Source organism: Ambystoma mexicanum, chromosome 7q (genome assembly GCF_040938575.1).
Source record: "Ambystoma mexicanum isolate Mex_15411 chromosome 7q, UKY_AmexF1_1, whole genome shotgun sequence".
Taxonomy (NCBI): domain Eukaryota; kingdom Metazoa; phylum Chordata; class Amphibia; order Caudata; family Ambystomatidae; genus Ambystoma; species Ambystoma mexicanum.
The window spans coordinates 744,949,854-744,961,893 of NC_090941.1; the positions used below are offsets into that span (position 1 = coordinate 744,949,854).

At 44.1% G+C, this 12,040-nt stretch overlaps 1 protein-coding gene across 1 annotated transcript in view; it reads right to left on the reverse strand.

The window, feature by feature from the left end:
- DDX10 (DEAD-box helicase 10) overlaps positions 1 to 12,040 on the reverse strand; it is a 1,554,249-nt gene that overhangs the window by 1,383,867 nt on the left and 158,342 nt on the right. The window contains exon 7 of the mRNA XM_069640199.1: positions 6,846 to 6,972. Within this exon, the coding sequence (XP_069496300.1) occupies positions 6,846 to 6,972 (127 nt within the window). The remainder of the gene's footprint in view (positions 1 to 6,845; positions 6,973 to 12,040) is intronic.

A 12,040-nucleotide genomic window follows, 5' to 3' on the forward strand; every position in this document is an offset into this window, starting at 1 on the left:
AGGACTCTCGAGTGTAGATCATGAGGCCTACCCTGCTCTTCAGGCCAAGACCTGGTAGGAGTATTACCTTCAGCGATCTGCCGGTAGTATTGCGTATAGGGGTCCCCTCAGGCATGTTCCCGGTACTAGGGCGTGGCCCCTCGGGTTAAGACCCGGTAAAAACCTTCCGGTCCCTCAGCACGGTCACCGGGAAGATCCAATCACCCGTCGGCCCACCAGCCGGTAGCTCACTTAGTCTCAGTACTCGTGCTAGTATGAGAACATGAACGGTTCCTCCCGCGCAGGCGTGTCCATGGGAAGGAGTCTCTCTTGTGGGGTGCGCTAGAAAAGGGTGGCCCTACCTTGGGCCTGGATCGATGATTGACAAAGTCCTTCAGGTCCTCTGGAGGCCATCTCTGGAAGAGCTCCCTCCATCTGGCTAGTCTGTTCGTCAGAGACCTCGAGGAAAGCGCGTTGCACGAGGTAAAAGCTTGCCAGCCGTGGTCTGGGCCAAGGCAACGCAGGCAGAGGGCGTGGTGGTCTGAAATTGGAAAGAGCCTGTTGCAGGATTTATTATTTATTTTATTTATTACATTTGCTACTCGCCCAGACCCTGGGGTATCACGGCGAGGTTACAGACAGCCTAGTAAAATAGTAGGTACACAGATTACAGAAATATACAATGTCATGATCAAACATACAGCAAGTTTACATTTTTTACAGAATTACGGTGATTAGTACAACAGGAGTATTTACAGTGTTGGGGGTGCAGAGAGCATTAGCACAGGAAGAAAGTGGCATTATTTATAAGTTAAGGGGAGTACGAGTTCATTGGTACTGGTTGAATAACCAGGTTTTTAGCAGTTTTTTTAAGGCAGTGAATGGCAATTTTTTTTTGATGCTGAACGGGAGGGAATTCCAATGTTTGGGGGCTAGGCATTGGAAACTGTTACCCCCGGCTCTGGATTTGCTATAGTGGGGTGTTGTCATTAGCAGTTGGTTGCTAGATCTGAGCACTCAGGCTTATTCTTTTAGCAGTGGTACTGTTCAGGAAAATGGGTGCTTTATTGCAATAGCATTTGAATGCGATGAATAATGTTTTGAAGACGTTTCTGGCTTTGATAGGTAGCCAATGGGAATTTCTTCTTATCTTGGAGATGTGGTCGAATTTTGTTATGCCTAGGGCGGCTCCTAGTGTTTAATTTTGTATAAGTTGAAGTTTGTTGAGGTTGGCATTAGAAGTTTCGAGTAGTAAGACATTGCAATAGTCGAGCTTTGATAAAATCAACGCCCTGGCTAGGGTGATGTAGTTTGTTGGTGTCAGGAATTGCTGGCTTAGTGCTATTAGTTTGGCGGTGTAAGCGGTGGTAGATGAGAGTGTTATATGTTGGGTCATAGTGAAGTTGGCGCCAATGTAAACTCCTACAGTTTTGACTTAAGTACACGTATCATGGTACCATTGATGTTGATGGCTGAGTAATCATGGTATAGAGCACATATTTTGATTTGGGAGCCTATGATGAGAATCTGTCTTCTCATCGTTGAGGCAAAGGCTATTTAAGGCCATCCAGTTTTGTATTATGGCATAGATATTATTGATGGTCAGTGTGTCTTGGGCATAGTTCCCTGAGAGAGGTATGATGATTTGGGTGTCATCTGCAAAGTTGGTGTAGATGACACCCATGTCGTCAAGAGCTGAGAAGAGGAGCTTGATATATGCATTATAGAGTGTGGGTCATAGGCACGATCCTTGTGGTACTCCGATGCGGACTGGGATGGGATCAGTTGCTTCTTTGCCTTTAGAGACCCTGGATGTTCGTTCGTCTAGGAATGATTTCACCCATGAAGTGGCACCCTTGGAGAAATTGAAATCTTCAGCTAATGTGGAACAGAGCTTATCATGATCCACCAGGTCGAACGCTGCTGAGAGGTCCAATAGAAGGAGGATGCAGAGTTTTCCTGTGTATCTGATGGAATCCATCTGGATTTTTAAGTCCAGGAGGGCCCTTTCCGTGCTGTGGTTAGGCCTGAAGCCAGATTGACGGGTTCCCAGGAGTTGATTGTATTCTAAATGGGCTTGGACTTGAGTGTAGGCTATTTTGTCTAAGATTTTGAGTAGGAAGGGGACTGTCGTTATTGGTCAGTAGTTTGTGGGCACGGTGGGGTATAAGGTAGTTTCTTTTTGGAGGGGGGTGACCCAGGCTTCTTTAATGCTGGCTGGGACCAGGTTGGATTTGAAAGATGCATTAACAAAGTTGGTTATGATCGGAGTGAGAGTGTTGGCACATGATTTAACTACTTGCGCCGGGGGAGTGTCACCTTTACAATGAAAGGCCTTGAGTTTACGTGATCGTGTCAAACACTAATTCTTGGGTGACTGGGGCGAAGTAAAATAAGGGGTTGTTGTTCTTGTTAGAGGTCTTGCAGGGGTTGCTAGTAGTTGGTTTGTCAGCTAATGATTGCTTTTTCGATGTGATTTTGTTTTGCAGGAGGGTGATCTTAGCGGCTAGGGCATCTTGAATAGAAGTGCACCACTCTTTACTGGAGTTGGTGACTGCTGTGGTTGGGGTGGGGTTTTCCAGTTCTCGTAGGATCGAGAACAATTCTTTGGAATCCGAGGTAGCATTACTAATCCACGTATTGTAGGCATTGGCTTTATGTGTGACGATGGTGGTTTTGTTGGTATTATTAGCTGCCTGGAAAGCAGTTAGAGACTCAATGGAAGGATGTCTTCTGTGGGTGTTCTCTAGGGCACGTTTGGTTCTCCTTAGTAGAACTAAGTCTTCGTTAAACCAGAAACAGGTTTGTTTATCGGAACGTTTCATTTTTCTGGTTAGCAGTGCTATGGCGTTAATGGTGGAGGTGAGACATTTATGGTAGCAGTCAGTGAGTATACAAGGGTTGTCACCGGTGATTGAGATGGTATCTAGAGGTTTGCTAAGTAATGGGACAAGGTTGTCAGGTGTAAGCTTGGGCAAATTTCTGGTTTTGTAGGCGTTGGTTATATTAGTTGAGCAGGGGCCTAGTTCTTCAGAAATTAGAGTGAACTTAATGCTGTAATGATCAGTCCAGTCTCGGGGGAAATTGAATCTATGGTTATTGTGGTGTTGAGAGAAATGACCCAATCTAAGGTTCTTCCTTTAATGTGGGTGGGATTGTTCACCAGTTGAGTAAAATTAATATCTTTCAGAGCGGAGTGTAGGGCTTCTGCTTTGGGGTCTTGGATGTCGTTGAAACCGAGGTTCACGTCTATAAGGATGGACACTTGCTGAACCCCTTAGAGGTCGACATGCGCCGAGGGGGAGTGTGACGCCTGAGGACTGAATTATAAAAAGACAAAAAGACACAAGAGAAGAAGTATCCGCGCGTGGAATTACATGGCCAAAGCCAAACCCAGGTGAATTCGGCCCATTCCCTTCGACGCGGAAAAGGGGACTGAGGGGTGACGCCGGAGGGCGGAGTCAGGGCAGCGTATGCTCCCAGGGCCACAATCACGCATGCCTCGAAATTTTAAAGGGAAGAAGGTTTTTTTCTGGTGAAAAAGGTTCCGTCTCCCGTCCTTAGGAAGGGACGCCCATGCAGTATGGAGGAAAGGGGACGTGATGTAAGAGTAGGACTTGTGAAGAATCTGATGGACCTTAGGTAGAAAGCTTTCCGATGTAGAAACCCAACAAAATGTGAAAGAGATACTTTCAAGATACTTGAATCTTGATATTTTCTAACAAAAATCTCCAATCTGATCAGTTGAAACAAGGGACTAATGTATTGAAGTCTGTGCATACGTAACGATTGTGGGGAAGTGCCATGCCCATAATAATGCCACAGTCCGCAGAACTGGAGTAGAGAGAAAACGGATGGAGGAATGTGTGAGTAATGTGTCTTGACGCAGGTGCAGTATCACTGTAGGTAGGAAAGGCATGTAGGGAATAGGAATGCCGGCCGAGCAGATGTGGAAAAATGTCAGACCCAGAGCTCATGAGCAGCATTAAAGACGAAAGAAGGCCCTGACCCAGAAGGCAGGAAAGTGGCACACCTTGGAGAGGTGTTAAGAGTGGTAGAGGAGGCACCCAAATGTTGAGAAATTGCTGAAGGTTTCTCTAGCTAGGAAGTGTGCTTGAGACACCAGACCAGGAACCAGAAGAAACATCGAGATAAGCCAAGCAACTGGAAAGGTTAGCAAGCACCTGTCCGTGTGGAAAGGGAGAGCCAGGGAGAAGGCCACAGAATTAAAGGTCGACATCCAGGGGAAACCATGGCAGTGCCAATCAAGAAAGTGTTTAAATGACTGAATTGGGTTGAATTTCAAAATGGAACTGGGACAGCACGTTTTGAGATCCTAATAAGAGGTGATTAAATGGAGATGAGCTGGAAACTGGAGAGAATGCTCCTAAAGCCAAATGATGAAATTAATGCTAGAACTTGAAGGCAAATTCCTAGAGAAGTTTGAGATATTGATTGAAAGCAGAAACTTGTCATAAAATAACTTTTAGGTAAAGCTACCAAAGCCAACTGAGAAGCTGAGTTCAAGGAGGAACTCAGCATGCTGGAACTTGAAGGCCAAGGTCCTAGAGAAGTGAGAATGTGACTGCTACGAGAAATGCTACATGCTGAAAATTGAAGATCCAGTTCTCTGAGCCATTACTAAAGTGACTGAAAGCAGAAACACTGCATGCTGGAATTTGAAGGTTTGGAGGGCCATTAGGAAAGTGAAAGAAGTCTGGTCAAACAAGAGACCATTTGGAGTTTCTAATAGCCTAAAGAACCCATTAAAACAATAAATGCTGAACTCTATACATAGTTAATGTCATCACTAAGAAAATTGCCGCAGGGATGATATAGGAGCAGTAAGCCCGATCAAGCAAGGACCTGCATCCGGTGACAGGCTTTGCAATAAATGTTCTAATACAGATATGCCAGGTGTTTAGAGGGTTGAGGAATCATTTAGCTACCTTTTATCGGCAGTAGCAGCACTGAAGTGAGATGGGCTGACACGGCTGGCTGAATATAGGCCGACTAGCAAACCTACAACATTTAGCATGATTTATTTATATGTTCAATATCATGCATCGATGCGTTAAATTAGTACTTATAGAAAAATTAAAGAAATGGAAATCGGATATGTAACAGTTGCCTGGTGATCTTAATTCTCTCTCCACTTTATACTCTACTTATGACTAAACTCTAGTGAATACTAAAACAAAAATCAATAATATTCTGATCTCGTCTTGCTTTCCCCACACCCACATTCTCTATTTCAGCTTTTGAACCATAAACCTCTCCTACTGACGGTTCCCTATTCTCATCCCTTTGCCCTGCTGATATTACACAGTTCTGCTTTTGCATTCATCCATTCAAAATGCGTCTGCTCCTCCACAGAGAACTACAGCTATTGCTCTTCTTGACTGTTCACCTTCTTTCTCTCAAATGACAAACTCTGATAGTGTTTGCTACATTGCTCACCCTGCTTCTCCCCTCGACTCCCTGACGTCTTCTCTTATACCCAAGGTCTTACCCCCCTCATCCCTTTTCTTACCTTTTTTTCAATCTTTCCACCCCAACTGCTTACTTTCCTTCTTTTAAACACAATGTGATCCTTTGTAGTTTTACAAAAACATTCTCCCGACCCATCTACTCCTGCTAATTTCCATCCTATTTCTCTCCTCGACCATCTTTCTAAAATTCTCAAACACATAGTCTATAGCAAAGTGTCTACCTTTCTTTATCATCACTCTACATTCTCCATTTCAATCTGGGTTTCATCCTTGCCCTTCCACTGAAACCGCTCAGTTAAACAAGTGGTATACTCCCTTCTTGTCCTGCTTTTACTTGAGCTGTCAGCTGCCTTCGACCCAGTGAATCATCACTTACTCCTGTCTTCTCGCCCTACTTTTTCCAGTTCTGTACTTACTTGGTTACAATCCTACCACTCCAATCGCGTCTTCTCTGTTTCTTGGACTGGAAAGCGTTCAGATACTTTCCCTCTTTACTCTTCAACATGGTGTTCCCAAAGGCTATGTTCTTAGTACTCTTTGTTCCCTTAACACCTCTTCCCTTGCTGACATTACCTCTTTTGGCCTACGCTGTCTTTGCTATGCAGACGACTCCCAGATTTCCCATCATTCTCTTACTCTTCGGACACTACTAGCTCAATTATCCCTGCGTGTGTCCTTTCCATACAGTCTTGAATGCATTCTCACTTCTTACATTTTTACTCTGCTAAAACTATAGTTCTATTTTTCCCCATCAGCACTCCTACTTGCCCAACACCTTTTGCCATTTCTTTTCCCCTGCCCCACCATCTGCCATAACCTTTGTGTCCCCTTTGATCCCACTAAAACATTCTCAAACCACATCTTCAACACGGATAGCCTTCTCGTCTGCAACTTTCCAATCTCTGCAAAGCACATCCTTTCCTTACCTTTCAAGCTACTAAGCATCTTATTTTGTCACTTGTTTTTGCTTGTCTCGACCAATGACCGGTTCTAGTCAGAGGTTTCCTTGCCTATTGATTTACCCCACCATGTTCTATCTTTAATTCCTCCACCTGTATACTTCTCTCTCTCTCTCTCCCCTCGCAGCACGATCTCTTCTTCTCTCCTTTCCATTTCCCGTCTTTCCTTTGAATTTTGGCTTTTTTCATATCCTCTGTTTTGTCTTTAAATGTCTACATGACCCCCCCCGTTATCTTAACTTCCTTGTTTCCTTTTTTGTTCCTACTCACTCCTTATGTTGCCTATTATCTAAATTCTGCTCTACTTTAAAAACGTACCTTCTCTCTTCCAAACTACTCTGCTTTTTTGGTCTTTTAGATTGCTTATTCTCATTAGCAGGCAAAAGCGCTTCATAAATCAATAAAATACAAATACCTCTTTGCAACTTGCAAAAAACACGATGCTTTTTTTCTTAAGATGGTTTCGCATGAATGAATACAGCATGTTAATTTTTTGTGGTAGTTCACAGACAACATAATTTTGCTCCAGCGTTGCAGGGGTGCTAAAATGAAAAGGTATTCGGATTAGAGAAAGACAAATGAACAAAAAATCATAAGATACTAATCCAATTTCTTAACAGGTTGTACACAAACTACTTGATGATCTGCCCCATTCATTACAAATATTTTCTATTTTTGTCTAGCTTGTCCCTTACTTTGTGGGGTTCTTTCTAGGCCTTTTTAAAATGTTAATATTTTGTCTATACCAAGTGGAGATCTCAAATGCATTCTCAATGTTTGTGAAAACTTTACTTCATGCTCCAGTTGTGCGACTTGCCGTCTAGTTATAGGATTATCAATGAAAATGCTCAACACGTGCGAAATGTATTCACTGTAATGTGAATGTCTTCATATCTTCCCTTTCTTCAAATGCACGAACATCATTTTTGAGCATCTACTAACAGGTTCTGATGATCAAATTGTGTTCCATTGGGAGGACTCTCTCTCTTGTCCATTTACACCATTACACCATTCGAGAGGTGGAGCAAATGAGCTAACCTACTAAACCAGGAAGAATTCCTGGGTAGGTTCTTAGTGTCTATAGATATCAGGTCTACCCAACACAGGTTTCCACAGCAGCATTAGATTCCATCTTTTCCCTCCCCCCAATCTTCCTCCACTGCCCCACCCCATGTACCAGAGTACCATCGAACAGGTTTCAGTTAATGTCCATTCCTTAGCCATTATCCTTTAGCCTAGTCTTCCACTTAAGCTCATAAAAAGTGGAGATGGAGCTGTGGAGAGACCCACAGTTTAGCTAGTGTGTGGTATTCAATTTGGTATTAGGTGATAATTGTATTATGAAGAAGGGTGAAAATGATGTTGTGCCTTACTTGATATAATATATGGCATTTATAACGCGCCTATACACAAGTGTTTCAAGGTGCAACGAGGGAAGGGAGGGGGAACAGAGGGAAGACAGACAACGATCCTACTAGGCCAGGTGTCATTCAGATCTCGCAAGTGCATGGGAAAGGTAAGGGGGGCTGGGGGGCTGGGGGGAGGGGGGAGTGCGGGGGCGCAGGGGGAGAGGACAGTGCAGTACATGGGATAATAGAATAAATAAACAATAAGTAAAAGTATGGCCAGCAGGTGGCAAGTGCAAGGGTAAGTGCAGACATCAGGTGTCAAGTGGTGGTAGTGGGACTGTGGGCAGGGAAGGGGACCTGGGCCCGAGATCAGAGGGTGGCCAGGTAAAAAGTACAGTTTCAGTTTCAGGCAGGATGTCAGCAGGGAAGAGCAGGAGAAAAAGCAGAAGCAAAGAGGAAGGTTTTGAGGTGCTTCCAGAACCAGAGATGATTCTCCTCAAGTTTCAGGGAGACAGGGAGGCTGTTCCAGAGGGAGACCCCATCCGAAAGAAAGATCTACCACCAAATCGTTGCTTGGAGAAGCGACTGACCCTGAGGGAGTTGAAGGTATTGAGGCCCCATTGTGGACAATGCAGAGGGTTTTGATCTTAATACTTGCAGCAACTGGGAGCCAGTGCAGAGATTTCAGTCCTGGAGAGATACGATCCCTGGGCTTGAGGCCAAGGACAAGTCTCGCAGTCCTGTTCTGGATGAGTTGCAAAGGGCGGAGAGTAGAAGCAGGCAGATTTAGAAAGAGGCTGTTGCAATAGTCCAGCCTAGAGAGAACCAGAGCTCTGGAGACAGTGAGCTTCTGGGGGAAGGAGAGGAAGGGAAAAATACCCCTGAGGAGGTGCAGCTGGTAGTGTGACTTCTTAGAGACGTCAGAGATGTGAGGGGTGAAGGAGAGTGTGGAGTCGAAGATGACCCTGAGGTTTTTAGCCTCACAGGTAGGAGCAGGAAGAGGTTGGAGTTGTAAGCAGTCATGGTTGGTGAATTATTTCAATGGTGATGTAAATATTTCCCAGCAATGAGTGAGCGGCAAAACGCAGCGAGAGAAGATAAAACCACCAAGGAGGGTTTGGAGGTGGAGGGTGAGGATCTGCCACAGTAATGACATTAAAATAAAAGTTAAAATGTTACATTTTCAGTACACTGAAAAATTGGTTACATATCAACACGATCTACAATCAGTCGTGTAGGGTATCACATGAAAAATGCAATAAATGCCAAGTCCCCCTCAGAATGCATTATATTTTGATTTGTTTGTAACACACCGAAGCCCGCAGGCACTGGGCGCGGAACATAAAGAGGCCAGTCTAAACATGTAAGACGCGACTGAAGAAGGCGGATTCATGGTTGAGGATCTAGATTTTATCTGAATAGTAATGTTTTCAATTTGTTCTTGAAGATCAAGAAATTGGGTTCAAGCCTTAGTACGGCCGGGAGCTTATTCCGTTCTGCTGCTGCTTTTACTGGGAACTATCGTCCCAATCCGTTGGCTTTCTTAACTCAAATTGTTTTCACCAAACCTTGTGATTATGATCACAGAGACCGAATTGGTTCATATGAAGTTATATGCTCCTTTAAGTATGCCGGGGCGGATCCATAGAGGCAATGGTAAACTACTGAGTCTGCTTTGAAAATGATGCGGTCTTCCACGGCTAGCCAGTGGATCTATTGCCTCTGTTCAGTAATGTGATCCCTCCTAGATTTCTTTTTAATGACTCTCACCACGTCATTTTGGATGAACTGGCATTGCGCTACACAGCCTTTATTAGCTACAAGTAACAAGGCATTCCCATAGTCCAGCCTTGAGAGAATTGTGGCTCTAGCGATGGTAGTACAGTTTTTTCATTTAGGACCGGCCTCATATGTCTGCGTAGCCTTTTGTAGTACCGGCAGGTTTTTTTCAAATATGTTACATGGGTGTCGGCACCAAGAGTTGGCTCAAGGTGCACACCTAAGGTTTTAACTTTGTTAGACACAGATGTTTGAGTTTTTTATGTTGAATGAAGTGTAGTCCGAGTTAAGTTTGGCCCTAGCCTGAGGGGAACCGAATATCATAAGCTCTGTTTTACTGCCGTTTAAACAGAGCCAGTTTGCTTTCATCCAGGCTTCAATTACATTATAGATGTTTGAGACCTTAGAACTGTCTGCGCGGCGGCACCCGCTTAGTTTGACCATCAGCTGGGTGTCATCCGCAAAGTTGGTGAATAGCACATCTAAGTTGTTAAGAAGGGTGAAAATCTTCACAATGCCATGGGTATACATAATGACCTGTTCAGTGGCGGTCTGCTAGATAACTTGAAATGTTTTTTTTTAATTTTTTTTAATGAATTGTGCGAGTTCCGGCCGCTTGCGGCGGAGCAGGCGTGAACCTGGTTGTAACAATGCAAGCTTGAAGAAGAGGCAAGGAGGGGGATGGGCACGCATAAGTATGTGTCAATGGGGTTGCTATGTGTACTTACCAGTTGAAACTCAAAGAAAGTTTTTTTAAAAAAAGAAGGGTGCAAAGACAGCAAAGGTATAGATAGATTGAGGGGACAACTTGCCCCTTGCGGTAGCCCGCAGTCTATGTGGGTAGGCTAAGAGGTTTTGGCTCCCCAATGTATTTTGGAGCTTCGGTCCGCAAGAAAGGAGGAAATCCAATCAATAGCTTACTGGGAGCAATTTCCTGATTTTTCCAGTGCCTTCTGATGTTTGTGGTGATCTGGCAGATCAAATGCTGCTGATAAGTCTAAAAGAATTAGCATGCCAGCCTTTCCTTTGTCAAGTATATTCAACATTCTGGTCTGGAGATCGAGCAGCGCAGTCTCGGTGCTGTGCAAGTGTCTAAAACCAGACTGTTGAGGATGAAGCAGATTACTTTCTTCCACGTATGTTTGGAGTTGTTTGGTCGCTGCCTTATCTAAGATCTTTAATAACAGATTACAATTTGTGATTGGACGAAGGTTTGTTGGATCTTGTCTAATCCTGTTTTGTTTAAACGAATGGTGTAACGGTCACCACTTTTATGGCTGCTGGGACCTTTTGGCTCTGAATGAGGCGTTGACCACTCTACGAAAGAGTGGGGCGAACGTGTCGATATTTCTCAGGATGACTTTTGGGGAGAGGATGTTTTCTGAGCAGGTGGTCTGCCTGACAGCAGAGAGGAACTTCTTCATATCCTCTAAAGCTAAAGAGTGGATTAAACTTAAATGTATCCCCCCCTATAGGGTAGTGACATGTCATTCTTTCAGGGGAGACTCTGTTTGTACAGACACCTGACATAGTCCGATGGCCTTGTGAGCTTTTTGAATTTTTTCCTGAAAGGATAGTTGGACTTTCTCACAGTCTTCTTGTGAGGGTTGAAAGGGATGGTGGTTTTTCCACTGATTTTAAGATTTGAAAAAGCTTGCCCTTAGAGTTAGAAGCTGTAGAAATGTGGTTGTTATAAAAATGTGCCTTTGCTTCAGTCGATTTTTCTTTGTATTGTTTGTCTAGTTATTTCCATTTCTTCTCGTTTCCTTCCGTTGGGTCTTTTAATCACTGTCTTTCTAATTTTCCTTTTGCTTTTTTCATTTTTTTGGTTTCTTCATTAAACCATTTTTGATGGTTTACATTTGGTCTAACCCGTTTTTATTTCATAGGTGCAAACAAATCTACAAGTTGTTGGAATTTGTTGAATAAAGGACATGCTGAAGGATTCTACAATTCAGCTGCTGCTGCAATTTTAGGACCAGGTTTGGCCAGAAAGGGTGAGCCCTGGGTCCTTACCCTTAAGCTCTGGTTTTCGCTGATGGCTGCTGATATCCTTTCTTGGCTGTCGTCCTCAATGCCTGGGCTAGGATCCCTGTGGTAGAACAGTTTCTAGGCCTTTTACTGCAGTCTTCCCAAATTACCACCTTGGTCATGCGTCTTGGGGAAAGGAAGCTGCCGTCATGCAGAAGAGTGGGGTACCACTACCCCACTTCTGTTCGTCTAGACTCCCCTGGATCGCCTCCACCGATATTTCCTTCATGGAAGGACCATTTCTGCTCGCTGACAGGTCCTCTTTGCCAGCAGAGCTGTACGAATCTTATTGGTCTGGTTCTTCCATCTTCCAAGAACCATTTTTAACATTGTTTTTCTTGCCCGTTTCATGGGCCCCACTCCATGGAAGGCATAATGTTGTGCTATTGGATCTCCTGGTCCTTTTTGGTTCAGGGTCCAAGGCCATAGGGGACCTGTAACTCGAGCTAAA